Here is a 26036-nt window from a genome sequence, read left to right on the forward strand (position 1 = left end):
TTGTTATTACTAGTTATTTTTAAAAAAACAAAATCCTGAAGATTACTCCCATTACATGCTATGACTCATCCTTGGTATTGGATAGAGATACAGAGGGAGGAGAGATCGTTATAGCTTTTGGATCTCTCAGGCTAATGCAATAGCTATTCCTTCCACATATAGTGTGAATTTTCTTTGAGTATTTATATTTTCTCTCTCCCAAATGGAATATACAATTCTTTTAGGTAAGGACCATATTTCATATTCCTTTTGTGTACTTGATGAACAGCCTTAAAGTTCAATAAAATTAAGCTGAGAGCCAGCTTCACTTGCTCTCAGGAAATTGGCATCAGAACCCATTGCTGACCAGCTCTTGGGCTAACTTACAAGAGATGCAACAATTCTCACATTTTCATTTCCTGGAGCTTCAGGAATGCTTAATGAGAATCATGAGTATGGGATGGGTCAGGGCAGAGAGGAGAAGTGCATTTTCAATAACACTATCTTTCAAACTTTAATCATTCTCATTGGCAACCAACTCACTGAAGCAAACCAAATGAGAGGCATTTTTCAAATTTGACTTCTCATACAATTGTTTCATTTTGGGGGCCTTGTGCTCTGTTGGGTTGGTGCTTTTCCTCTTTCAATCTTCCCATTTGTCATTCTTAATTAGAAATGATCTACAGAAGTCAAGTAGTACTTAAAAAAATAGACTCATCCATGGGGAATACAATAAAAACTGTGTTGAGAGATGAGTCATCATTTATTAGACTTCTTTGAATTGTTAGTGGCCAAACCACACACAGTCATTTCCTACATCTGGCTGTGTACCTGGGCTTCTACTGTCCACTTGCTTCTTTCATTGGTTTAAAATATGAATTCCCTTTGGTCGCCACACCTCCCCCAATTCCCAGCAGGCTGCAGGGCCGCTCAAGTCCAGCTTGATAAAAAACGTGAAGCCTTGCTTAGTTTTCAGTTGCTTTCTCCATGTATCAATCTTAGCCCTTGACTCCAGATTTTAACTCTGCCTATCAGATCATGCATCAAGCCATTCTTCTATCTTGCATTATTTGAAAATCAAGCCACATGCTCCCTGTTTTTGCTAAATATGACATTGTGTTGCAGGCTCCTTCCCACCCCCTAATGGTGCAATGAAGACACTTGCCTCCCAGTCCGGTTGCACTAAAACTGGAAGAATATTTCTCTCTGTATTTCTGCTCATGAAGGAGATTGCACTTAGTCTTTATACGGTGCAATTGTATTTCCAGTACATAGTATGTTTCTGGCATTACTATAGGCAGTGGGGATATAGCAGGGGAAAAAAGCAGACAAGAAATCCTGCCCTCATGGAACTTACTCTGTAGCAATGACAAATCTAATTATTTGTATGCTTTGACATGATCCCATAGAGCTCTACTAGGTCTTCATCCAGCTTATAGCTACATCCAAGTTCAAAAGTTTTGCATTCTACAAGTGATGTCTGAGTCATGTTCAAAACCAAATTTTTATCAGGACAGGCCACAAGACGATTGACCTATACCAAATATGGCCAGAGCACCCCTTCTGAGCACAAGAAAATAGAAAATAACCAAATGCCATACTTGATTTCTCATGCCACATGGATAATGTGATTTTGTTTGTCATTACAACACTTGGCTTCTGGACCAAGACCTGAGCTGGAATGAACTTGTCCCACCAGCTCCTTTCTGGAGGAGCTACAATACCATTTGAGATTAATTTTCCTATACAGCGATGACAGAATATTAGCCTTGGAGCCTTGATGTTGCAAGCCCTCCAGAGAGAGGGCTTAGCATTAGGTGAAACAACGAATTACACAATGAATGGAAGGGTGTGTGTGTGTGTGCGCGCGCATGTGCTGGCATTCTGAGTTCTTCTCTAATTTGGCTTCAGTCTCAAAAGCTTGCCTTTTGAGGACACACTGATCCAGCTGGGAAGAGAGAGCCAGTTTCTCCTTAACCCCCAAGTCTGCTGCTTAAGTTCAATGGGTGCTAAGTGGGGTTTGGGAAGAGGAAATGGGGAAGCTACATTTACACTACAACTGTAATGAAGCATACTTCCTGCAGTCTGGGCTGAACATATCTATTACGAGGGCCCAAGACTCTGACATGAATTCTTGCCCCTCTTCACTGGGTCTCCTGGGGCCCTCTGCTCTCTGTGATAAAGAAGCGGAACTCTCTCTGCCCTTGTACTGGTGACTAGGTTTTGCCCCAACCAGGCATGGTTGCCGAATATTCCTCCTGATGCTTCTGAACCTTTATCAGGCTGGACTTGAGCAGCCCTGCAGCCTGCTGGGAATTGAGGGGGCGGGGGGGGGGGCATGACCAAAGGGAATTCATATTTTAAACCAATTAAAGATAAAACAAATACCTCATCACACTCCTCAGAATCTGCAATGCCCATTTGAGCTTTCAGAGATTTATGAATAATGTCTGCTCTAAACTCTTGGTTCTTAGATTCATTTTATTCTTGGACCATACCTGGATTTATTGTCAAGAATCTCACCATGTGAACGAGGAGGGACGCAGGATCACACCCCAGGTAAGGTCCTCATCACTCTGAATGAAATCCAGATTCCTCTAACCTGGCTAATCCTGTACCAGAAGGGCTTCCTTCGACTCCTGGCAGAGGCTGGGGGAACAGTCTGCAGTCCCCCTTTACTTGGGCACATTCCTGGGCACCTTCCTGGCTCCAATGGAGACATGAAGCTTGGGGGAGAGACATCTAACCTGAGAGCTCCTGCCGGCTCCTAGATAAGACCACTCCTCCCCAGGTCTTCATGGTTGCTTGGGGAGTAAACCTTGTCTGTGCTCCTAGCAGAGGAGTGGGCCCCTCCAACACTCACAGCCTCATTACCACTATCAGCCTTGAAATCATTTGGACTAATTTCATTATGCCCTATTTCCCTGATTATGTCTGTCACTGGAACTCAGGCCCTCCCCTCACCTCACCCCTGCAGCTGTATTTTTCTTTATAGCATGTATCATCATTTGGCATTTTATATATTTTACATTCCCACGAGGATGTAGCTCACATTCCCATGAGGATGTAAGCTCCATGGGGGTCAAAATCTTGTCTTTTTGTTGTTGCTGCCTAGCATAGTGCCTGGCACATAGTATATATTCAATAAATATTTGTTTATGAATAAATGACATGATGGATATTAGTATTAATAAGAGTCACTATTATTAACAATGCCCATTCTCTTGTTTTTTTGAATGAATGACCCTCTTATTGATCTCTGAGGATGTGTTAGCCTTTCCTATAGTCTCTGATAGTTGAGGGGACCCTCTAGAACCCAAATCACCACATTACTTTGGACATAACCTTTGATATCCCTGGAGTCCAAATTGTCCAATGTAACTATTGATACTATCCTCTCTCAACCCTCTGCACCCTACCCCTACCTCTGCTGGCATGTGCATTCTTTTATAAGACATTTAATCCAGGAGAAACCAGTTAGCCAGATTTCTGACAATTACAGCCAAATCTGAGGTCTAGGGCATGATGGGAAAATGGCATGTGGTCTAAGCAATCATCTTTGTAACACCATCAGAATTATTGGGCTAATTACCTTATCACTTTAATTTCTGAAAAAGTCCTTCCTCAGAAGTTAGAAACTCTGATTGATGGCCTCTCCTATGCTATGCACCTGCCTGGTCCTACAAGCGACCTTGTGCTGTGCCATTAAGCTGGACTGTCACCACTTACGTTCTGCAATACCAACCTATCAAGCAGACTTGCAAGGGCCTCCCCCTTTAATGACCAATTCTATTTCTAAGCATGCCTGTTGGCCTTCAGGGTACCCAGAGCGTGCTTAGATCATTTTTGATGGCTTGCCCTTGAGGCCTATATCCAACAAGTTTGTTGACTGAATAGTCCCAGAAATACAAATAAAATATATATAAAGCATTATGTCAGTATTTCCAATACCACATGAAAATGCAAGAAGAATCTGGGAAGTACAAAGCCTCCTATTTGCATTGCTAACTTCCAGCCGGCCTTGAAGAACTTAACTGCATATCAATTTTATCACCAACTTGCTCCTTTCAGGGCCAAGATGCCCACACACGTCCTCGTGAATCTAGGAGATACCTGAGCAACACCTGGAGGGCCATGCACAGGGGTCACTCTCAGAGCACAAGGGCCACACCAGTGAATCTAAACCCTGCTTCTCCATCAAGGAGGTTTCAGGCCCACCCCACCGTGGTACTTCCTTTCACCTGATGTGCGCCATCACCACCCAGCAGAATCTAGCACAGCCACATATAAACACTCCACACTGTGCTTGGGGATAAGGCCCATTAAAAGGTCACTGTTGCCGAAACCGGTTTGGCTTGGTGGATAGAGCGTCGGCCTGCAGACTGAAGGGTCCCGGGTTCGATTCCGGTCTAAGGGCATGTACCTTGGTTGCGGGCACATCCCCAGTAGGGAGTGTGCAGGAGGCAGCTGATCGATGTTTCTCTCTCATCAATGTTTCTAACTCTCTAACCCTCTCTCTTCCTCTCTGTAAAAAATCAATAAAATATATTTAAAAAAAAATAAAATAAAAGGTCACTATCAATAGGCAACAGAACTCCTGGACATCCTTACAAATAGAATAACATCCTTATTCTACCACCCCAAAAACTCAAAAGCAGATACACAGAGACCCTCTCCCCATCAATGCTGTTTCTGAACCCTTTAAATTCTCCCTGCGGCTATCACTATCCATGACCACATGCGCCCACTGTAGACCTGGCTATGTTACCATCCACTAGCACCCTTGATGGTCATTGGGAAGCCTGGATACAGCACCTATGCTGTGAAAATTCCCTCCACGTTGCAGAGGTGCCAGAAATAGGGTCCAAAGGACACATCGGAGATCCAGCTGCACATCTGCCCTGAGTCCCTGTCTTGAAATCCCACCATTCACAAAGCCCAGCCTAAAGCAGAGTGTGTCAGCCTGAGCCGCTGCCTGCAGGCGGGAGGAGAGTGAAAGCTGATGCACATTCATGGGAGGCAGGTGGGTCAGTGGTATTCCTTCAGCCATTTGGTCACTGGAACTATAATCTTACCCTTATTTTCTGACTATGCTTTTGGTTTTCTAAACTTGTCTCTTTTTTTTTGGATTATGAGTTTGGAATTTATTTAAAGGGTTCACACTCTCATAAAGTCTTTTTTACTGGCCTTCAACACCTTTACGTGCATGTGTATTTGTGTACAGGTCTGCATACACACATACATACATTGTTGGGTTATCGTCTGCATCTCTTCTTCTCATAAAGTCTCTCATACTGACACAACTAACTGAGTCCTCTACAGCCTACTCCATCTCCCCCAACCCAGCCTATTTTCTTACATGCTCAGCCCCTGTGTTGCAGTGGGTCTGAGCTACTTGTTTTTAAGGGATGGTCATTTTTACAGCACACGTTGGAATATAAAACTCAGCAGAAACACATTCACACTGGATCTTTCACCGATATGGAATTTCTAATCCCCCAAGCTCTATGACCCTCACACATTAAATGTGCTATCACCACATGTGCAACATCTACAGCAGAGTTTGGGTCCCGCTGCCCCAGTGAACCATGCCCTGGCTGACGCAGATCTCCATGTGTGCTCCAACCACAGAGCAGAGCTTCTGCCTCACCCCTCTTCTCCTCTCAAGGGTATTTTCTTTCCTCTGTGTTGAAGCTAACATAACTCATCAATTAGTTTTATCTGAGTACAAAGTGAGTACAGACAATAGAAATGGGAGGACGCTCACAAGGGTTTATAATCTACATCTAAAATACACTTGCATGTTGATTATTCCACATAATTTACAGAGTGAATCTATTATATGGTATTATATGATTGTATCTAGCTTATTTTTGTAGCCTGTTCAGTGGCTCTTACAGGGGTTGGTATACATTAAGTGCTTAATAAATGCTTACTGAATCAATGAGGGATCCCAATGGTAGTGCCAAAGGAAGATATCAGAATATCAATGGGTTGAGAGACCAATGAGGACAGTTTTGGTTTTTTAAAATTCCCACCTGAGGATATTTTTCTATTGAGTATTAGAGAGTGGAAGGGAGAGAGAGAGACAGAGAGAGAAACAATGACATGAGAGAGACTCATCGATTGGTTGCCTTTGCACACGCCCCAACCAGGGCTGGGAAATGAACCTGCAACCAAAGTACATGACCTTGACCAGAATCGAACCCAGGACCCTTCAGTCCACAGGTCGATGCTCTTTCCACTGAGCCAAACTGGCTAGGGCCCATGAGAACAGTTTTAAAATTTGAAAACTTTAAGCTTCTGGATGGTCAAAAACGGTCTGGAAGCTGAAGAGAGACAGCTCCTTGTAACCTTGGTTCACTGTCTGTGAGCTTCAATGGGAGACTTCACTCACTATGGGGAGTCAGTACAAACTGGAGAAAATAACCAGAAGGGCAAGTACTGGCAGATATCTTTCATGTCCATGATGTTTTTGTTTTTTTTTTGGTATATTTAAATACCTGCAAATGAGATTCACCAGCCATCACATTAACAAAATCCACTCTCATTTTGCTGTGTGCTTTGTGATACAGAAAACTTCCAATTATCTCTACTAATGGAATGGAAGCAATGGTACCTATAATCAAAATGCCATTTCCATTTGTCTTTGGAAAGTATTATGTGTGCTTCCCCCCCGGCAGGTTTGCTTTCATAATGATTAGTTCTCGTTTAGGCTAATGCTAAAACGAGTTAGCATTTTCTCTGAACAATACCTGGTGGTAGAAGAGGAAAGATGCATTTATGGCAGAGAAAACTCATGCAGGGCCTAGTTTGCTGCAATTAATCACCCATATGAATCATCTACTTGAAGCAGTGGGATTTTGAACAGAGCGACAGGCAAAGAGTGAGTCTACGTCCTGGATTTTAACGGCCCGGGGAGAAGCCCTAGGAGAACGCTATAGCTATGTCATGAAGAGTGTTCAAGGAGAAGGGGCGAGGTGTAGGGCCACAAGGGGTTCTCATTCTTCATGCCCAAGGGAGGCCATGTAATCTCTTTGCGTCTCAATTTTCTCCTCTATGAAATGTAACAAAGACACCTGTCCTGCCTACCGAACAGGTTAACTGTCTCCAAAGAGAGGAGTGGGCAAAGGGCTTGTAAAAATATTGGATGCTATGAAGGTGCAGAGTGCTAATAGACTAGCAATAAAATACTGTTGTCACCACCTCTTCAGGATCTGTCCTTGGCCCTGACTCCTCCATGCCTGGAGGTTTTGGGCTGTGGCTTCCAAAATTTACCCCAGTTAGGAAAGAGTCACGTTTCTCAAGGATCCTGCTCTTGGGAGAGCTACTTTGATAAGATCCAGAGATCCTAATGAATAGATGTGTCCTATCTAGGTAATAGTTTAATTAAAAATATTTTTATTGATTTCAGAGAGGAAGGGAGAGGGAGAGATAGAAACATGTATTATGGGAGAGTATCATCGATCAGCTCCTCCTGCACGCCCCCACGGGGGATTGAGCCTGCAATCCGGGCATGTGCCCTGACTGGAAATTGAACTGTGACCTGTGACCTGTGACCTCCTGATTCATAGGTTGATGCTCAACCACTGAGCCACACCGGCCAGACTCGGATAATAGTTTATTTTTTACAGGGATCTAACAGCTATATGGCTTCACCTAGTGACTCTCAAAGTATGGTCCCTGGATGAGCAGCATTAGCATTACTCGGGAATTTGTTAGAAATGCAAATTCATGTATCTACCCCAGACCTACTAAATCACATACTCTGGAAGTGTGGCCCAGCAGTCTGTGCTTTAACAAGTCCTCTGGGTGATTCTGATGTACGCTCAAGTGTGAGAACCACTGTTAGTGCAAAGGAAGAAAGGAAAGCTGGGAAATGGGCTCTGGGATGTGCTACTGAGAAACCTTTATTTTTCTGAAGGAGGTAGAGGAAGGCTTGTGGGGCTTTTCAAATCACACTGCACAGCTGTATGTATAAAAGTATATATATAGTGATGCCCTAGTACATCATTTTCTCAGGGAGATATTTTCCCCAACCCCCCTACCTAAAAATGCTTCCCTACTTCTGGGTGCTCCCTACATCCCTTTCTTATTTTTTTTGTAGCATTTATCACCTTCTAAGATGCTGTATTATATACTTATTTGTCTGTCTCCCCCAGCTAGTGTGTACACTCCACAAGGGCAACCCATTTTGCTCACTGCTGTGTGCCCTACTCAGCTCTGAGAATGGTGCCTGCCACCTAGGGGATGCTCAATAAATATTTGCTTAATTAATGAGTGCATGAATGACTGCTGAACCTGGGAGATGAGAAAATGTTGGGGTCAGATCAAAACACCTAACACCTGCAAGCATCCTTCGTAGGCAGCGTGGCTACAGCAGGGGAGCCCTGCCTCTCTGTTCCTGCAGACAAGGCTTGGTAGATACCATCCTCAGGGCTATGGTTCACTGTACTGTTTGGCATTACCAAATGGGCCGGCTGGTTTCCCGTAGTTGGTTTGGGGATAATGTACTGATTGACCAACATGTTTACATGGCTGACCAGGGTTAGGGGGCAGTCCATGGGTGTGCAATAGATTAGACTGTGATGTGATAGGGAAAGAGTTGTCTGTGAATAAAAATCAGGAGTTCTGCGTTCCAGTCCTTATTCTGTCCCTAACTGGCTATATGGTCTTGGGCAAACTGCTTAGCATTTCCGGGTCTCAATGTCATCTGTTGATCTCAATGATCTCCAAGGTGCCTTCCAGCTGTAATTACACTCATGTGTCACCTGATTGATGTCTGTCCTACTGGTAAGCTCTGTGAACACTGGGGCTGAGTCTATAAGTATTTGACCACCTAATTCATGATGCTTAGCACTGTAGGCATTCAAATATTTGATGAGTGAGCACATTCTTATGGGAACCAAATGGTGATCTCAGCCTCAACAGCCTGTGCTCTACACTATTAAGTCACAGGCACATGGATGTGGTTGCACAGACCCTGGCCTGGAATGGATCTCCAACCACACAAGGAAGAGCTGAGCTGGCTCTACCTCTCCCCGAGCCCCCAAGGCTGACAGAAGATGCACAGTTCATTAGAGTGAAGGCCATGGCAGTGTACAAGGGAGAGCCAGGCTGGGCAGTGGGCCATCAGCCCTGTGGTTTGAGAAAGCATGGGCTTAGGGATAGAGACCCAAATTGAATCACAGGTCTGCAATTTTCAGCTTTATGACTTTGCACAAGTTATTTATTTCCCTTAGCTTCAGGCTCTTCACCTGGAAAATGAAGACAGTACTCCTGCCTCTCAGGATGGCTGTGAACATTAGAGATGATGACGTGTATCAAGGGCCTTCCCGGCCTCTGGGATGAGAAAGGTGCTTGTAAATGGAAGCCTCCTTGTCTGGTTCTGCCTTCCCTGCTCCTTGTAAGGCTAACAATGCCTCCTTTCCCAAGGAGCTAGCCCAAGTTTGTCACTAGGCCATGGCAGTGGCCTAACCTGTCTGGCTGAAGGGGAATGAAGATTGGGATAAAAAGTGTTTCTCAAAATATCTACCTTTGGAAATACCTATTTTCTCCTTCAGCTTCCAGTTTGCTTAATGAGATTTTTAGGTTTGTCACTTGCCATGGTGCAATTTTATAAATGAAATTTAACAACTGATTACCATTGAATGTGCTGAGATTTATCACTGAACAGACCGAGTCTGAACTCTGCCTCTCCCTCATCTGCTGCCTTTGTCTCTCCTTCCACCCGCCCCTCCCCCGTCCACTGATTCACAGGCCTGTTCCTGCCCTGCCTCCTCCACCTCCTCACCACACTCATCTACTACATATGGCCCTCTTCATTTTGGAGAATAAGTTCTGCTGCTAGGCAACTAGAAGGCAACGTTGCTGTGGTTTACGTAATTCTTATTAGTGATGGTGACTGTAGTGGTGCCGCCATCCTGCCAGACCCATGCTCAGGGCATCTGTCCCCAGCTAGATAGATCTTTCCGGGAAGTAGGACAGGGTGGATTCTTGGTAAAAAAAAATTAAGGGCCTCAGCACTCAACAGAACGTATTTATAAATCACTGTATATCAACAGCCTGCTTTAGAATCATTTTATTAGAACACATTCAAGAAAGTGACATACGGAAAAAAGACAGCAGCAATTCTCAGTCATGCAAATGCCCGTGTTAAGGTCCTCCATTGGATTTAAATTCAAGTACAAAGACCGTCCTTTCCTGAGCCAGGTGCAATTCCAGAGCATGCCCTGCACTGAGAGCGCGCTTCCCAGAGTTCAGAACACTGAACAGACCCCATCCTCACAATGTGACTGTGAGATACATGGAAGTGTAAACTTTCAGGATTTCAAGGAACCCTTTACCCAGTCCTCCCCCATAGCCCAGCTGGGGAAAAGAAGCCCAATTTTGGGCCCTCTTAGAAATGAGGTTTAGTCTATTGAAAATAAAGCAATGGGCCTTAAAAAAATTAGAAAATGAATATATATATATATATATATATGTAATGGAATCATCTTTGCCTCTTGCCTTTTTGTGGGGTTTCCAGGAAACTGTTAGGGGTTGGGGCTCTCTCTTAAATCTCAGAAGCTGAAGGACTTTTTTTTTTATTCTTTAACTTTTTATTATGAAAAATTCCAAACATATACAAAAGTGGAGAGAATGGCATAATGAACGCCCACGTACCCATCCCCCAGTCTCCACGATGATCAACATGTCACCAGACTGTTTCATTTATTTCTTCTCCTACTTCCCACCCACCCCCTGACAGGGTGATCTGGACGCAGCGGGAGGTTGGGAAGGAGGTCTCTGAACCAGAGACCCTGGGAGTGAGTGAGGTTAGGAAGAAACAAGAAAATCTTGACACAACCTGGGTAGGCTGAAGCAGATAGAACATTTGCTGGGGGATGTTTACCGATGTTTGGGGACAGCTAGAGTGAACCCTCTTCTTCTCTATCATAAACCATCCCTCTTCCTCCCCGCTCTTTCTCATGATGTGGGGGAGGCAGGCCAGATTAGAAAGATGGCATTTTCCAGATTGGGGGCTACTGACAATAGACACGGTCAAGCTGGAGAAAAACTCCAGAGACAAGTACCTATTGACCTTGTCCATTGACACCGTGGACCTCTAGGGCAGCGAGGGCCTGGGGTCCCTGGGGTTCCGACTGGGAGCTGGGGGAAGTACCTTGGGTGATGAGGCCTCTCACAGTTCCCTACTGTCCCACCATTTTAGACTTTGGAGAGAAGCTTGGCAACCTCGAATTGCACCCAGTAGAGAAGCAGGGAGCCCTGAGGGGTGAGCCCATGGCCCAGGTGGGTAGATTTTGCTTGGAACATGTTGCCCTCTGGGCAGAGGCTGCAGCCCACACCAGCCCTGCCAGAGCAGTCTCAAGAGAGGTGGGTGATGGGAGTCCAGGTGGGAGGTCTCAACGGCGGCACGGCAACCCGGAGAGCTGCAGGGACAAGTCCCAGGCTGCGCGCTAAACGTAAGTGGAGAAAGGATCTCCAGGTCCCAGGTGCCACCGAGGAGCCAGGTTGCCATCCTGTTAAGAAAAGGGCCGGGGCTCTGTGATTTGCATATGACTTTCCAAAAATTTACATGAGATCACGTAGCCCTTTATAGAAAACAGAGCTAAATCATCAGTGCAACCTACTGTACTTCTAGCGACCCAGTGCACAGAGTGCAATGTGGCAAATACACAATGGTTTTTAGAAGAGTGATGGAGTGAGCAGTGCTTGGGAGGGCGTTCCTTGGGCTGACCATTCAGATGAGACCAGCCAGGCCCAGGACACAGATGAAGATCGCTGAGTGGCCACTTTTGCCAGCTTTATTAGGGTTCAAATCCACACACTGTTCCTCACATTAGTCCCCTGTGGGACAATCCTGCCGTGGCTTCCCAGTGTCCTAGACCCATAAGCAGTAGAGCCAGGAATAATATACATAGAGATGAATTAAATGTGAAGTCCTAGTGGCAATGATCATTAGTGTTTATTATGCCTTTTTTGCTTTGTTTTCTTGTTTCAACCCTTTTAGGGTCGCTATGCCCTACCAAGTCTTGCTATGACATTCAATTGGGGGAAAGAAACTTAGAACAGTGTACCCATTTATGTAGTAGATCTTTGCAGTCATGGGTCTGTGACAGGTGACAATCTGTAACTTTTCCAAGGCATGAGGTGCGTTGGGCAGGCTGCGAGGCCAGTTGAGGGAATGGGTGCTTGAGTGAGAGAGTGCGCGCACCTGGGCCATGATGCAAACCCAGCTCCCACGGTCCAGGCTGGTTACACCATCTTTATTGGGCCACCTGAAGTAACGAATCTTTGTTCCTCTAAGAACAGTGGTCCCTCCAATAAAGTCAACTTGTAGTGGGATTGGGGGAGTGACATATTCGAAACAGCAATGGCTACTAGCCAAGAGAAAAGGTCAAGATACATTAAAGAGTTTGATCTCACATTTGACTGTGGCTCAGTTTGTGATGTCAAAGGCTCCTCATACTTGCCTGACAGAAATGAGAGCAGCAGTTAGTAAGAACTCCAGCAAAAACTGCTCGTTAAGGGAGAGAAAACACTTCAGCATCGGGTTCAAATGGTGGTCACCCTGAGTTGTGGGGAAGACAGGGGCTACTGAGGATTTAGAATGGAGATGAGATTCTGAGGAAAGCCAGGAGTGTACATGCATTTGTAACTCCTAGTGAAGGTAGTGGTGGCCGCCAAGCTCAGTTACCAGTGAACAGGGGTCAGTCAAATTTCACATCATATCACACTCCTGGGATTAGGTGGGGGATGGCATCAGCTGTCCAGATTAGCTAGTCCCCCAAATTGTAATCCACCGTCATTTCCAGTTTAGTGTATAGATGTGCTTATAAGACCTGTAGAATTTATTTTAGTGGCAGAATTCAATAGTTTTAGAAATACTGAGTTTGACATTCTTTATATAGTTGTTAAAATTCTGAAAGGGAGGACAGTTTTTAAAAATATTTTATTAATATCTAATTTATGTCATTATTTTTATTATTCTTACTATTAACAGCTAATGCTTGTTGAGGGCTTAGCATGTGTCAGGCAAAGTGCCGTGTGTTTGCGTGCATCATTTCACATAATTTGCAGCACAGCTGAAGGGGTGGGTAATATCATTACCCCCATTTTGCAGACTGAAGCATGAGAGGTCCTGCCCAGGATCATACAACTGGAAGTAGGGGGGTGGTTAGGTGGGTATCGAGATTGGCTTGATCCAAAGCTATCCTTACCCACAGTGCCATGCCGCCTCTTGTAAAGGATACTCCATCTGCTGGATGAGATATGTATGTTGTATGCTTGTGGATTCCAAACGTCTTGGGAAGCACCCTTTGCATATTTTGAGGATCCATCTTATCCTCGAGAACCTGGCTACAAGTGGCTTGGGTCACTTTATTATATATATTCATTATATTTTGCATAAAAAAGTGTATCCCTCTTAAACCTCAAGTTGTGATTGTCTCTGTGCACCTGCAAATCTGTCTGATGATGGTTTGATACATGAGACACGTAAGAAATAAGTGCGTGTAGGCAAACTGAACACTTGTTCTCTAAAACCCTGAGAAAATATAGACACTTTTACACAGCCCAGCTGGTACCCTGAAAGAGCAACTTGCACCAATGCATAGGTAAATGACAGTCATTCACAATCTCATTTTATATATATATATACACAAAATCTGGCCTGAGGAAAGGACTAGTGAGAAAAGTTTAAGTGGAAGTATATAAAAAAAATGTCATTAATTATTTTTAAACACTAATGATTTCTATTATTTAGAAAATAACTCAGGCCCTAACCGGTTTGGCTCAGTGGATAGAGCATCGTCCTGAGGACTGAAAGGTCCCAGGTTCAATTCCGGTCAAGGGCATGTACCTTGGTTGCGGGCACATCCCCAGTAGGAGGTGTGCAGGAGGCAGCTGATCGATGTTTCTCTCATCAGTGTTTCTAACTCTCTATCCTCTCCCTTCCTCTCTGTAAAAAATCAATAAAATATATTTTAAAAAAAAAGAAAAAGAAAATAACTCAGCTTGGAACTCACACATATCATCCATATCCAATCACCCTCTATCTTTGGCATTCTGATTCAGTAGGCCAAGGTAGGGCTTGGGATTAGCTTTTTGAAGTATTTCCCAGTCATTCTAATTTCCCTGATTTGGAATCCTAAGCACAGAGGCCTTATCTGTGTCCCAACCATTCCGTCACTGGGAAACCGAAGCTTTGCAGTGTTTCCACTGCATTTTCACATCTTCCAGCACACACTACCCAACAGCCCTTGGCTTTGGCATTTTCCACGAAGAGCAAGAATCAGTGAGACCCACTTTGATAGAACAGTGGCTTTGATTAACCAGCTCTCCCAGCATTCTTTTTTTTTTTTTGAGAGGAGGGGCCTGTGTTGAGATTTCCCATCTCCCTCTCCAATCTGGGACCCCTTGAGGGATGTCCGACCTCGATCCCTGTGGGATTGGGCCTAAACCGGCAATCAGACATCCCTCTCACAATCCAGGACTGCTGGCTCCTAACCTGCTCACCTGCCTGCCTGCCTGATTGCCCCTAACTACTCTGCCTGCTGGCCTGCTTGCCTGCACTGCCCCCCCACCCCTTGCCGGCCTGCTCATGCCCAACTTCCCCCCCCTCCCCACTGCCAGCCTGATCACCCGCAACTGCCGTCTCATCCTGGCCTGATCACCCACAACTGCCCTCCCCTCTTGACCCCTAACTGCCTCTACCTCGGCCCCGCCACCATAGCTTTGTCCAGAAGAATGTCTGGAAGGTCTCCCAGTCTAATTAGCATATTACCCTTTTATTAGTATAGATACTGTAGGTCCCATTCTAATACTAGACACTCATAATAGGAGTTTTCTGAGCTATAGAGAGATGTCTACCATCCCTGGGTACACAAGAGCATCAGTGAAATAAAAATAGCCACCAATGGGGAACATATTTATTATATCATAGATTTATACTTTTTCTTGTTCCACAAAGAGTGTAAGGCAACTATTTTGTAATATATTTTAAATGCATCTTCAGTTGACTGTATGTTCTGGATATTTCTGTCTGATGGATTAGGGAACCACTGAGGCAGGGATATGCCTGATTGACTACTCCAGTGGCTGAGACTACTCCAGTGGCCTCCTCTAGACTCCTGGCTTGTGCTAGGCACAGAAGGCATTGAGCGACTGCTACATGCAACAACACAGGGAACATAGGATGTTCTCAGTATTTTAATTCAGGCGTGTTTCATTCAGTGGATCAGGAAGGGGGAAATGACAGGACTGACACCAGGTGGGCCCAAATGTCACTTTGTGTGTTTCTGACTGAATCAAGTCATTGTTGTCTTTAGTGGACTTGGCCAGCGGAAGGCAGTGTGCATAGTGGATGCCAAGGAAAGACCTGGGTTCTAATCACAGCGCTGCCACTTTCTGGCTGTGTGACCCTGGGCAAGTTATTAACCCTCTCTGAGCGAGGTTTCTGCAAGAAGAGGATAATGATACTTACCTCGATGAGCTGTTGTGAGGATCTGGGAGAGACTGTGCATGAAATGCCCGGCCAGATGAGGAGTTTGGTAGGAAAGGCCGGAGGCAGCTGTTATTGTCAGTGGGTGACGCTGGGCCATTTCCCTGCAGGGACTTTGAGGGAAAGGTCTGCGTCCCGGTAGATGGGTGGTGGGAGGGCCCTTGATGGGGACTTATGTGCTGGTGGTGTTCTTCCACCGCGAATTTCAAACTAGAGCCCAGACTGGAAATTTTCCTGGATGCAGCCATCAGCATCAAAGACTGAGCCACCGAATAGGAAAAATATGGAATTGTGCATATGGAGAAGACATGAAACCCGTGCACTGTCCTTTCATTTCAGCTCTTGTCCAAGGGTTAATTTTGTTTGCTCTTTCATGCTGTCTACTCTGCCCAAGTGCCTCCTTTTGGCTTCTAGATGCATGTTTGCTGCTCGCACGGAGCTCAGGGCTCCTCATCCTGCATTTTGAGGAGGTTCCTTGCTGGGCAGCTCAGTGAGGAGCAGGGAGGCCTCGAGGGTGCAGTTATCTCCGAGGTGCTCCCTCCCGAGTGACAGGCTGGGTGCTCCCCGTTCTAGCACAGCACCCCGAGAAAGAGGAAGAATCAATATCCCTGTTTTTCCTCTTTCCATTTCTCCCTCTGCTCAGGGAACCCTCCCTCCGAGGGAACTATGAAACTAGACAGTGTGGGAGAAACATCCTTGAAAATATTTGCTTCATGTATAACTGTTCTGTTTCACGTTCAGAAAGGTTAAGCACTGCCTTTTTATCAAGAGTTCTTACCAGAAACACTCCCTCTGCCCTTAGACGGGGGGAGGGGGTGAGGAGGATGTGGGGATGGGGGAGGGATGGGTCTTGACCTAACGTGATGTTGCAGCTCCTATTGAAAACCTTGCTGCCCACGCAGGGCCCACCCGTTTCCTTAGTGAAGGCTCTCTGTGCCTCCTCTCCCGGGTTCTCGTGCCCCGACACTGAGTCACCCTGGAACCCCCTCCCTCTGGAACCACAAGGCATTACAACCAAACTGGAAACAGGTCTGTTTTCTCTCTCTCCCAGTGCACCTGTCTTCATGAAACCTTACCATGAACTTGAAAGTATGTTTCAAGCTTTCCTCATCTCCTTATCACCCACCAAACTTGCCTTCGTGCTCCTTTCACTGACCAAGGCTCCTGACCTTCACAAACAAAGCTGCCAGTTCTGCAGCTCACAGCCGTGGCCCAGCCTGCACGGCGGTCCCAATCACCCTCTGGTCACGCTGTCTCAGCTTGAGATATGGAGAAGCTGATCACCCTGTTCCCTCCTAGGCACCTGCTTATCCCCTGTCCTTGGACTACACATAGGATAGAGCTCAGCCACAACCTAATAATTGTGTCCCTTCTTATTCTTTAAAAAAACATCTACCGTATTTTCCGGCGTATAAGACGACTGGGCGTATAGAAGATTTTCCTGGGTTAAAAAGTCGTCTTATACGCTGGAAAATACGGTGTGTTTTTTTTTTTTAATAAAAATGATTTTCTTACCTGAGAAAATTTGGAAAAAGCCACCATTCAGAAATAACCACTATTTATATTTTGGTTTATTTCCTTCATATATACATATATGCATTCACATATGTATATACATATACATGTGTACAGGGTGGGGCAAAAGTAGGTTTACAGTCGTGAGTACAAAAAATACAGAATTTATTCTTCTGTTATTACTTATTATTGTATTGTTTTCCATAAGAATAACTGTAAACCTACTTTTGCCCCTCCCTGTGTATACATATATAAGCGCACACGCACGCACACACACATACACATTTCTCATTTATGTTTAACAGAAAAATTAGTCTTTAATATTAGAGGGAAAAGGAAGACCCTTTCCCAAGCAGGTGGGAAAGAAAAGCACCTGCAGGCTGGGGCTCAGGTAGGCCCTCCACGTGTGCTAGTCACAGCCGTGAGCCTTTGGAGCACGTGACTCGCTGGTTTATTATGTCATGAGCCTGATGGTCAGGGAAGATATCCAAACTACCCCTGCCTCCCAGACCACGTGGGTGACTACGTCTTAGAGCATGGATGGGAAATACATCTACAGACACATGCAAATTCATAAATATACACAGACAGAAGTTATACACACAACATGTATCATTCAAACAAGAATTTCCTGAGCACTTTCTGTGAATGCCTAACTCTACCTGAGCGCTCTGCAGACAACACAAGGTATCACACACGAGCCTTGTCTTCCTGGATCTTGGGATTCAGTTGCTGAGACAAAAGCGAAGCCATGGACACTAGCAAACTGGAGGGAGATGCTGTCTCACCAAGTGCTGCAGGAAGGGGCCCCAGAAGTCATTCTAATAGCAAAGACATGTCCAACAACATAAGGAACGTAGCTCTCAGGACAAGCAATAATGTGGGGACAGAGCCATGCAGTATGGTGGGTAGACAAAGGCGATTATAATTTGAAGTGTCATTCTATTTTAGTGAAGATAACCGCACATAAGGACCAGAAAACTCAAGTTAGAGGGCAGGTTTGCAGACAGCGAAGGACCCAGAGAGGGGCAGACTGGGGCGGGGCCTGTGTGTCGGAGGCCCTAGGCTTACAGCATGCTACGTGGTTTGGGAGGCACGCTTCTCCTCTCGAAGCGCCCAGGAACAGACTTTATTAGTGTATAAATCTAAGGCCAGGCCCAGGAACGTGCAGTCACAGCGAGATCCACTGGATCCACTTCAGGAAAAGGATCGAGAAGGAAGGGAAACCAAGATGGCTCAGAGGCAGAGCTGTGGGTGAGGGTTCAGAAAAGGAGCAGCTCGGGGAGGTGGCAGATGAGAGCTCAGTCTCAGTTCTGCTGAGCAGAGTGCAGGGAGCCACCCAAGTGCAGTAATGCCACTGGCAGCTGGAAATGTGGTGCTGATTCCAGGGGGAAAGGTAAGGGCTGGAAACACAGATCTTCAAGCTCATGGTCAGGAGTCATCTTATGCTAAGCAACGTGGCAAATACAAAGTAAAATATATAACGTATGCCCTGGGCATTAAAAAACAATACAGTTGACTCTTGAACAACATTATGCAGGTCTACTTACACACAAATTTTAAAAAATAAATACGTAAGTGCTGTAAATGTATTTTCTCTTCCTTATGAGCTTCTTTTTTTTTTTTTTTTTTTTTTTTTTTTTTTTTATTTTTTTTTTTATTTATTTTTTTTTTTTTAATTTCTTTATTGATTAAGGTGTCACATATTTGTCCTCATCCCCCCATTCCCATCCCACCCCTCTCCCCACGCATGCCCCAATCCCCTGTTGAACTTAACCGTTGGATAGGCTTATATGCATGCATACAGGTCCTTTGGTTGAACTCTCCCCCTCCCCCCACCCTCCCCGTACCCTCCCCTATCCTCCCTCTGAGGCCCGATAGTCCGATCGATGCCTCCTTGCTTCTGGTTCTGTTCTTGTTCCTCAGTCTATGTTGTTCATCATTTCCCCTAGATGAGCGAGATCATATGTCACTAGATATATACTAATAAGAACTGAATGTGAGACGAGCAATAATAGTTATGCTGACAGGCAAATGAATCAATCTGTAGCGAGCTTCCCCCTGGACCAACAGTTCTTTTGAGACCCAATTTCAATGTCCAGTAGTTCCTTATGTGTACATGTCAGCACTGACCCCTCAGCTCTGGATGGTGGACAAATGGTGGTAATGGAGGTCCGACTCCCTCTGGTTTGGTCTCGGCCGAACCCAGGGGCACGGCGTCACCCAGACTAAGGGGCACGTGGCCTCACCCTTACCCAAGGGGCGCGTGGTCACACCCGGGCCTGGGACCCAGCCTCACCCGGATGGATCCAGGGGCGCACGGCCTCACCCGGACCCAGGATCTGGCTTCACCCGTACCCAGGGACGCTTGGCCTCTCCCAGACCCAGGGGCACGTGGCCTCACCCGGGCCTAGGTGCACGAGGCCTCATCCGGATCCAGGGACACATGGTCGCACCCGGACCCAGGGACGCTTGGCCACTCCCAGACCCAGGGCCACTTGGGCTCACCCGGGCCTAGGTGTACGAGGCCTCACCCGGATCCAGGGACACATGGTCTCACCCGGACCCAGGGACGCTTGGCCTCTCCCAGACCCAGGGCCACTTGGGCTCACCCGGGCCTAGGTGCACGAGGCCTCATCTGGATCCAGGGACACATGGTCGCACCCGGACCCAGGGACGCTTGGCCTCTCCCAGACCCAGGGCCACTTGGGCTCACCCGGGCCTAGGTGCATGCGGCCTCACCCGGATCCAGGGACACATGGTCTCACCCGGACCCAGGGATGCTTGGCCTCTCCCAGACCCAGGGCCACTTGGGCTCACCCGGGCCTAGGTGCACGAGGCCTCACCCGGATCCAGGGACACATGGTCTCACCCGGACCCAGGGACGCTTGGCCTCTCCCAGACCCAGGGCCACTTGGGCTCACCCGGGCCTAGGTGCACGAGGCCTCATCGGGATCCAGGGACACATGGTCGCACCCGGACCCAGGGACGCTTGGCCTCTCCCAGACCCAGGGCCACTTGGGCTCACCCGGGCCTAGGTGCACGCGGCCTCACCCGGATCCAGGGACACATGGTCTCACCCGGACCCAGGGACGCTTGGCCTCTCCCAGACCCAGGGCCACTTGGGCTCACCCGGGCCTAGGTGCACGAGGCCTCACCCGGATCCAGGGACACATGGTCGCACCCGGACCCAGGGACGCTTGGCCTCTCCCAGACCCAGGGCCACTTGGGCTCACCCGGGCCTAGGTGCACGCGGCCTCACCCGGATCCAGGGACACATGGTCTCACCCGGACCCAGGGATGCTTGGCCTCTCCCAGACCCAGGGCCACTTGGGCTCACCCGGGCCTAGGTGCACGAGGCCTCACCCGGATCCAGGGACACATGGTCTCACCCGGACCCAGGGACGCTTGGCCTCTCCCAGACCCAGGGCCACTTGGGCTCACCCGGGCCTAGGTGCACGAGGCCTCATCCGGATCCAGGGACACATGGTCGCACCCGGACCCAGGGACGCTTGGCCTCTCCCAGACCCAGGGCCACTTGGGCTCACCCGGGCCTAGGTGCACGCGGCCTCACCCGGATCCAGGGACACATGGTCTCACCCGGACCCAGGGACGCTTGGCCTCTCCCAGACCCAGGGCCCCTTGGGCTCACCCGGGCCTAGGTGCACGAGGCCTCACCCGGATCCAGGGACACATGGTCGCACCCGGACCCAGGGACGCTTGGCCTCTCCCAGACCCAGGGCCACTTGGGCTCACCCGGGCCTAGGTGCACGCGGCCTCACCCGGATCCAGGGACACATGGTCTCACCCGGACCCAGGGACGCTTGGCCTCTCCCAGACCCAGGGCCACTTGGGCTCACCCGGGCCTAGGTGCACGAGGCCTCACCCGGATCCAGGGACACATGGTCTCACCCGGACCCAGGGACGCTTGGCCTCTCCCAGACCCAGGGCCACTTGGGCTCACCCGGGCCTAGGTGCACGAGGTCTCATCCGGATCCAGGGACACATGGTCGCACCCGGACCCAGGGACGCTTGGCCTCTCCCAGACCCAGGGCCACTTGGGCTCACCCGGGCCTAGGTGCACGCGGCCTCACCCGGATCCAGGGACACATGGTCTCACCCGGACCCAGGGACGCTTGGCCTCTCCCAGACCCAGGGCCACTTGGGCTCACCCGGGCCTAGGTGCACGAGGCCTCACCCGGATCCAGGGACACATGGTCTCACCCGGACCGAGGGACGCCTGGCCTCTCCCAGACCCAGGGCCACTTGGGCTCACCCGGGCCTAGGTGCACGAGGCCTCACCCGGATCCAGGGACACACGGTCTCACCTAGACCCAGGGACGCTTGGCCTCTCAGACCCCGGGGCACGTGACCTCACCCATGCCTAGGTGCACGAGGTCTCACCCGGATCCAGGGACACACGGTCTCACCCGGACCCAGGGACGCCTGGCCTCCCCCAGACCCAGGGGCACGTGGCCTCACCCGGGCCTAGGCGCACGAGGCCTCACCCGGATCCAGGGACACACGGTCTCACCCGGACCCAGGGACGCCTGGCCTCCCCCAGACCCAGGGGCACGCGGCCCCACCTGGACCTAGGTGCACGAGGCCCCACCCGGATCCAGGGACACATGGTCTCGCCCGGACCTAGGGGTGCGTGGCCTCTCTCAGACCCAGGGGCACGTGGCCTCACCTGGACCTAGGTGCACGAAGCCACCCGGACCCAGGGGCGCGTTACCTCTCTCAGACCCCTGGTCGCGTGGTCTCACCCGGATCCAGGGGCTCACGGCCTCACCCGTACTCGGGACCCAGCCTTACCCGGATCCAGGGGCCCACGGCCTCACCCGGACCCAGGGTTCAGATTCACCCGGACCCAGGGGCACATGGCCTCACCCGAACCCGGAATCCAGCTTCACCTGGCCCCAGGGGCGCGTGGCCTCACCCAAACCCAGGGGCGTGAGGCCTCACCTAGACCCAGAGGCGTGTGACCACATCTGAGCCCAGAGGCTAGCAGGCTCGCCTGGACTTGGGTCTCGGCGGGGTTTCGTCTTCTTGATCCCAATTCCTGTTGGTCAATTCCCTCTCAGCAATTCCTTCGGTCATTTTCTCAGAGCTCCAGGGCGGCTGCCGCAGAACTCGTTAGGCGGCGGGCTCGGCAAGGCTCCGGTGTGCCCGGTACCCGGCGGTGGGCTGGTCCGGTGTCGCTGCGTCGGCCCTTGGGTCTGCAACGGTGGCCAGTCGCTGAGCGTGCGCACCTGGCCACTTCGGGGCATTGAGATTCTTGAAGGACTCGGATGTCAGCAAGCACGGAGTCTCCCACCCCATGTCTCCCAGGGGCTCGTCTGTCCGTGCTCGGCAGCGAGTGGAGCCGTCCCCTCAGCCGGAGACCGCCGGGGGAACTGCGCCGAGCACGTTCCTGGCCACCATTGTGTCGCCTGAGCCATAGTTCTTAAAGTGTGGACTTTGGGTCACCGGCATCAGCATCATCCTGCGTACCCCTCTCTTTTATTCTAGTTGTAGAGCATCTGCTCAGCCAGCCCCCCGGTCTTTCTGGCTGGTGTCTGCTCTGCTCTCCCGTCGTAGTCTCAATATTGTTGTGGTAGGCAACGATCAGGCTGCCGCCCTATGTCTCCATCTTGGTCCTCCTTTGTACAGTTAAGTCTTGATTGTTGTTGGTGTCACTGGGAGGAATTGTCCTCCAGGCCAATTGGCCGTGAGGACCCTCTTTGTCTATATAGGAAGAGTTGCTGTGCAGGAGACATGTTTGTGGGCCGGGTCTTGATGCAGCAATGCCTTGGCGCTCACTGAGTCTGCCTCTAGAATGCCTCCCTTATGCGAGTGATTGAAATCTGGTGTCATCTCCCACCAACCACTAGATGCCCTCGTTTCTGGGTCTCCAATGCAGTGTGGGTCAGCCACTACCTGAGGCACTCTGCAGGAAAAAGCTTCTGCTCAGCTTGGCTGGGGCGGAGCTACAGGGTGGAGCCTACAACCTTGGCTTCCTGTCAGCCCCGCCCTATGAGGCTCCTGTGTCTGTGTCCCTCTGTATTCCTTGCAAACACCTCTGAGAGAAACGCGCCCTGGAGTTTCGCCCACTGCCAAACAGTCCAGTCCCTCCCCTAATGAATCTGGACTCCCAGATTCTCGCCTGGAACTGGGCTTCAGTGCAGTTGGAACTGGGTCTCAGCGCAGTCTGGCGTCCCTGTCTCCTTCCCAGCAGGGCCACCCAGTGGCGCAGGCAAAAGTTCGTCCTCTGCGCACCTTCCAGTGCGCGCGTCTGGAGCCGCCGCTTCTCTGTGCCTCCGCCACCACAGCCCAAATTCATTCCCCCAGCGTGCGCCTGGCTTCCCAGGGATTCGCCCGGAACTGGGGTTCAGTGCAGTCGGAACTGGGGCTCAGCACGGTCCTGAGCTTATGTCTCCTTCCCGCTAGGGCAGTTCAGTGGCGCAGGCAACAGTCCGTCCTTTGCGCCCCTTCCCGTGCGCGCCTCTGGAGCTCTGCCTTCCGCCGCTCCTCTGTGCCTGCGCCCCACAGCCCAGATTCATTCCCCCAGCCTGCACCTGGCTTCCCAGGGTTTCGCCCGGAACTGGCGCTCAGTGCAGTCGGAGCCGGCGCTTAGCGCACTCCGGAGCCTTTATCTCCTTCCTGCCAGTGAACGCCGGCCAGGCCGCCCCCTCCTCTCCGGCTCCATCCTCCCCGCAGGCGCGCGCTCGTGTCTCCGCCAGTTTCTCCATACCTCAGGCTTTTACGGCTCCCCCGATTGTCCCCGTGGCCTTCTCCTTCCCCCCATCTGTGGGCATTTCAGTCCGCCAGCTCTCCTGTGGTTCTGGACGATGTCCGTTCTGACCTCTAGTTGTGCCTTTGAAATTGTTGTGCCCGGCTGCAGGCTAGGTGTTTCACCTATGCCGCCATCTTGGTTTCTCTTCCTTATGAGCTTCTTAATAACATTTCTTTTCTCTGACATACTTTAGTGTAAGAATACAGCATATAACACACAAAATGTGTGTTAACAGACAGTTTATGTTATTGGTAAGGCTTCCAGTCAACAGTAGGCTATTAGTAGTTAAGTTTTGGGGGAGTTAAAGTTATACATGGATTGTTTTTTGTGTGCAAGGGGTCAGCACCCCAACCCTCTTGTTGTTCATGGGTCAAATGTATTTGATTTGGGGGGGCAATATTGGTAGCTCAGAGGTAGTGGTAGGAGGTTGATGTGGGGAAATAGTGAACATTTCAATGAAGGAGATGTGAGTCAGGCATCATGGAGGGTGGGCCTGGTGTGATTCGGCAAAGTGAGTGGGCATTTCAGCAGATGGAAGCAGCGGGAGCAGAGTGTGACGTGGGTGGGGGCACTGGATCCCCCGCAGCTGCTATGTGCCAGATGCTGACGCAGATAGTGAAGACATAAGCGTCGTCAGACCAAGACATGATCGTCAGGGGGCTCACAGTGTAACATGGGAGAAAGACATACAGGCAGCCAATGATGTGGATAAGTGCAATTAGCTTGAAACATCAATCGCCAATATTCGACCATTGTTGATGCATAAAATTGGCAGTTTCTTATGACTCAGTCTAAGGTAGGTGCATTACAGAGTGTATAACAGATAGGGGTCTCTAAAGGATCGTGGTAGGAGGGAAACCCGTATCACTGTGGAAATGGGCCTGTGCTTTATCCTAAGGAAATGTGCTACTGAAGGCTTGTAACAGACAAGTGAGATGTTGAAAGAAATGTTTTAGGAAGACGAATCTGGTGTTAGTAGAAAAGATAAAAAGCAGGGGAAAAATCCCAGAAAGCAGAGGGGGGCATATAGGAGGCTACTTAGGATTTAAACAAAGGATAATCGACGCCTGCTGCCTGGGTGGGGGGTGGGGATGGGGGCAGAAATTCTGAGAGAGTCATTCTCAGGACTCCAACAGACTGGCTACTCGGGAATAAGCCGAAAAGGAATCCACAGATAAAGCCTGTGTATCTGGGAACATCACGTTCTGCCCCCTCAAAAGGGAAGTCAAACCATGTTACTGGTCTGAGAGAAAAAGGAAGTAATTTTCTGATGCTGAGACTGAGGAAAAGCAGAACGTCAAATTGGAAACAGACAGGCAACCAATTACAATAATTGCACCAGCAATAACGTGCTACTGGCGTCGCCAGCTGGCCTTCTATTTGCTTGTTGGTTTCCTGGTTGCTCAGTAGAACTCAGCGTTTGTAAGGGTAGGAACTGGCCTGCTCTGTCTCACTGCTGCTTCTCTGTCCTGGAACAGCGCCTGGCAAACAGGTGCTCCACACATGTGGGAGCGAATGAGTACATATGGAACTGCCACCAGGAGTGAAGCCACTTCCAGGATATACTCTTGGCATTTTGCCATGGAATTAGAGCAACATATTGTTGAAGGTCGGTGTGGATCTGGAGAAGAAGAGTCAGGGGTAGAAGCTCAATCTTGCTGGGAGCAGGAAGTAAGTAACAGATGTGTCAGACGGCAGAGGCAAAGGAGTTGTTTGACAACAGGAGAAAGGAGGCACTGAACTGATATACTGGAGGCGGGTAGAAAGGATGAGACTCAGAGTATTGTGGTCAGGTTAATGTTAGACTCATCCGGAGTCTAGAGAAAGAATGAGAGAATAAAAGAACAGTGATTCATCCAGATGAAGATAAAAGTAATTCCATAACCACCATGCTTTAAAAAACACACTCCAGTGTTTCTTGGATGCTAATCAGTAAAGTCTAAATTCCTTTAAGCAATGTCCAGGGTCTGCCATGATCTGACACAACCAATCATCCCAGTTTTATTTCTCACAGCTCACCTCACAAACCGTGAACTTCAACCAGGCGTATCTACTCTGCAGGGTCCAAACTGTCCTATATTCTCCTTTCTCCCTTCCCTGTCCCAACACAAATGCTGCCTGGACAAGTTCTGCCCACTTAGTAAAGTCCAATGCTGAAACTCCCCTGAACTTATCAAATGAGGAGTTTGGTTTTCTTAATTATACTCAGTCTCAATTTCCAGGTCTCTCTCTTACCCATAATGCACTGTGTTTATTTGCTCC

General features: G+C 48.9%; 1 protein-coding gene across 6 annotated transcripts in view; it reads right to left on the bottom strand.

Annotated features, from left to right (window-relative positions):
• Positions 1 to 26036, bottom strand: part of KALRN (kalirin RhoGEF kinase) — a 664115-nt gene that overhangs the window by 174242 nt on the left and 463837 nt on the right. For 4 of the 6 annotated variants that reach the window (XM_054713909.1, XM_028131142.2, XM_028131144.2 and 1 more), the window contains exon 34: positions 11268 to 11501. The exons of the other annotated variants lie outside the window; for them this stretch is intronic. In XM_054713909.1, the coding sequence (XP_054569884.1) occupies positions 11439 to 11501 (63 nt within the window). In that variant the 3' untranslated portion in view covers positions 11268 to 11438. Of the gene's footprint in view, positions 1 to 11267; positions 11502 to 26036 lie in introns of those variants that run through there. 6 annotated transcript variants of the gene reach the window in all.

The sequence above is a fragment of the Eptesicus fuscus genome, chromosome 3 (assembly GCF_027574615.1).
Source record: "Eptesicus fuscus isolate TK198812 chromosome 3, DD_ASM_mEF_20220401, whole genome shotgun sequence".
Classification (NCBI taxonomy): domain Eukaryota; kingdom Metazoa; phylum Chordata; class Mammalia; order Chiroptera; family Vespertilionidae; genus Eptesicus; species Eptesicus fuscus.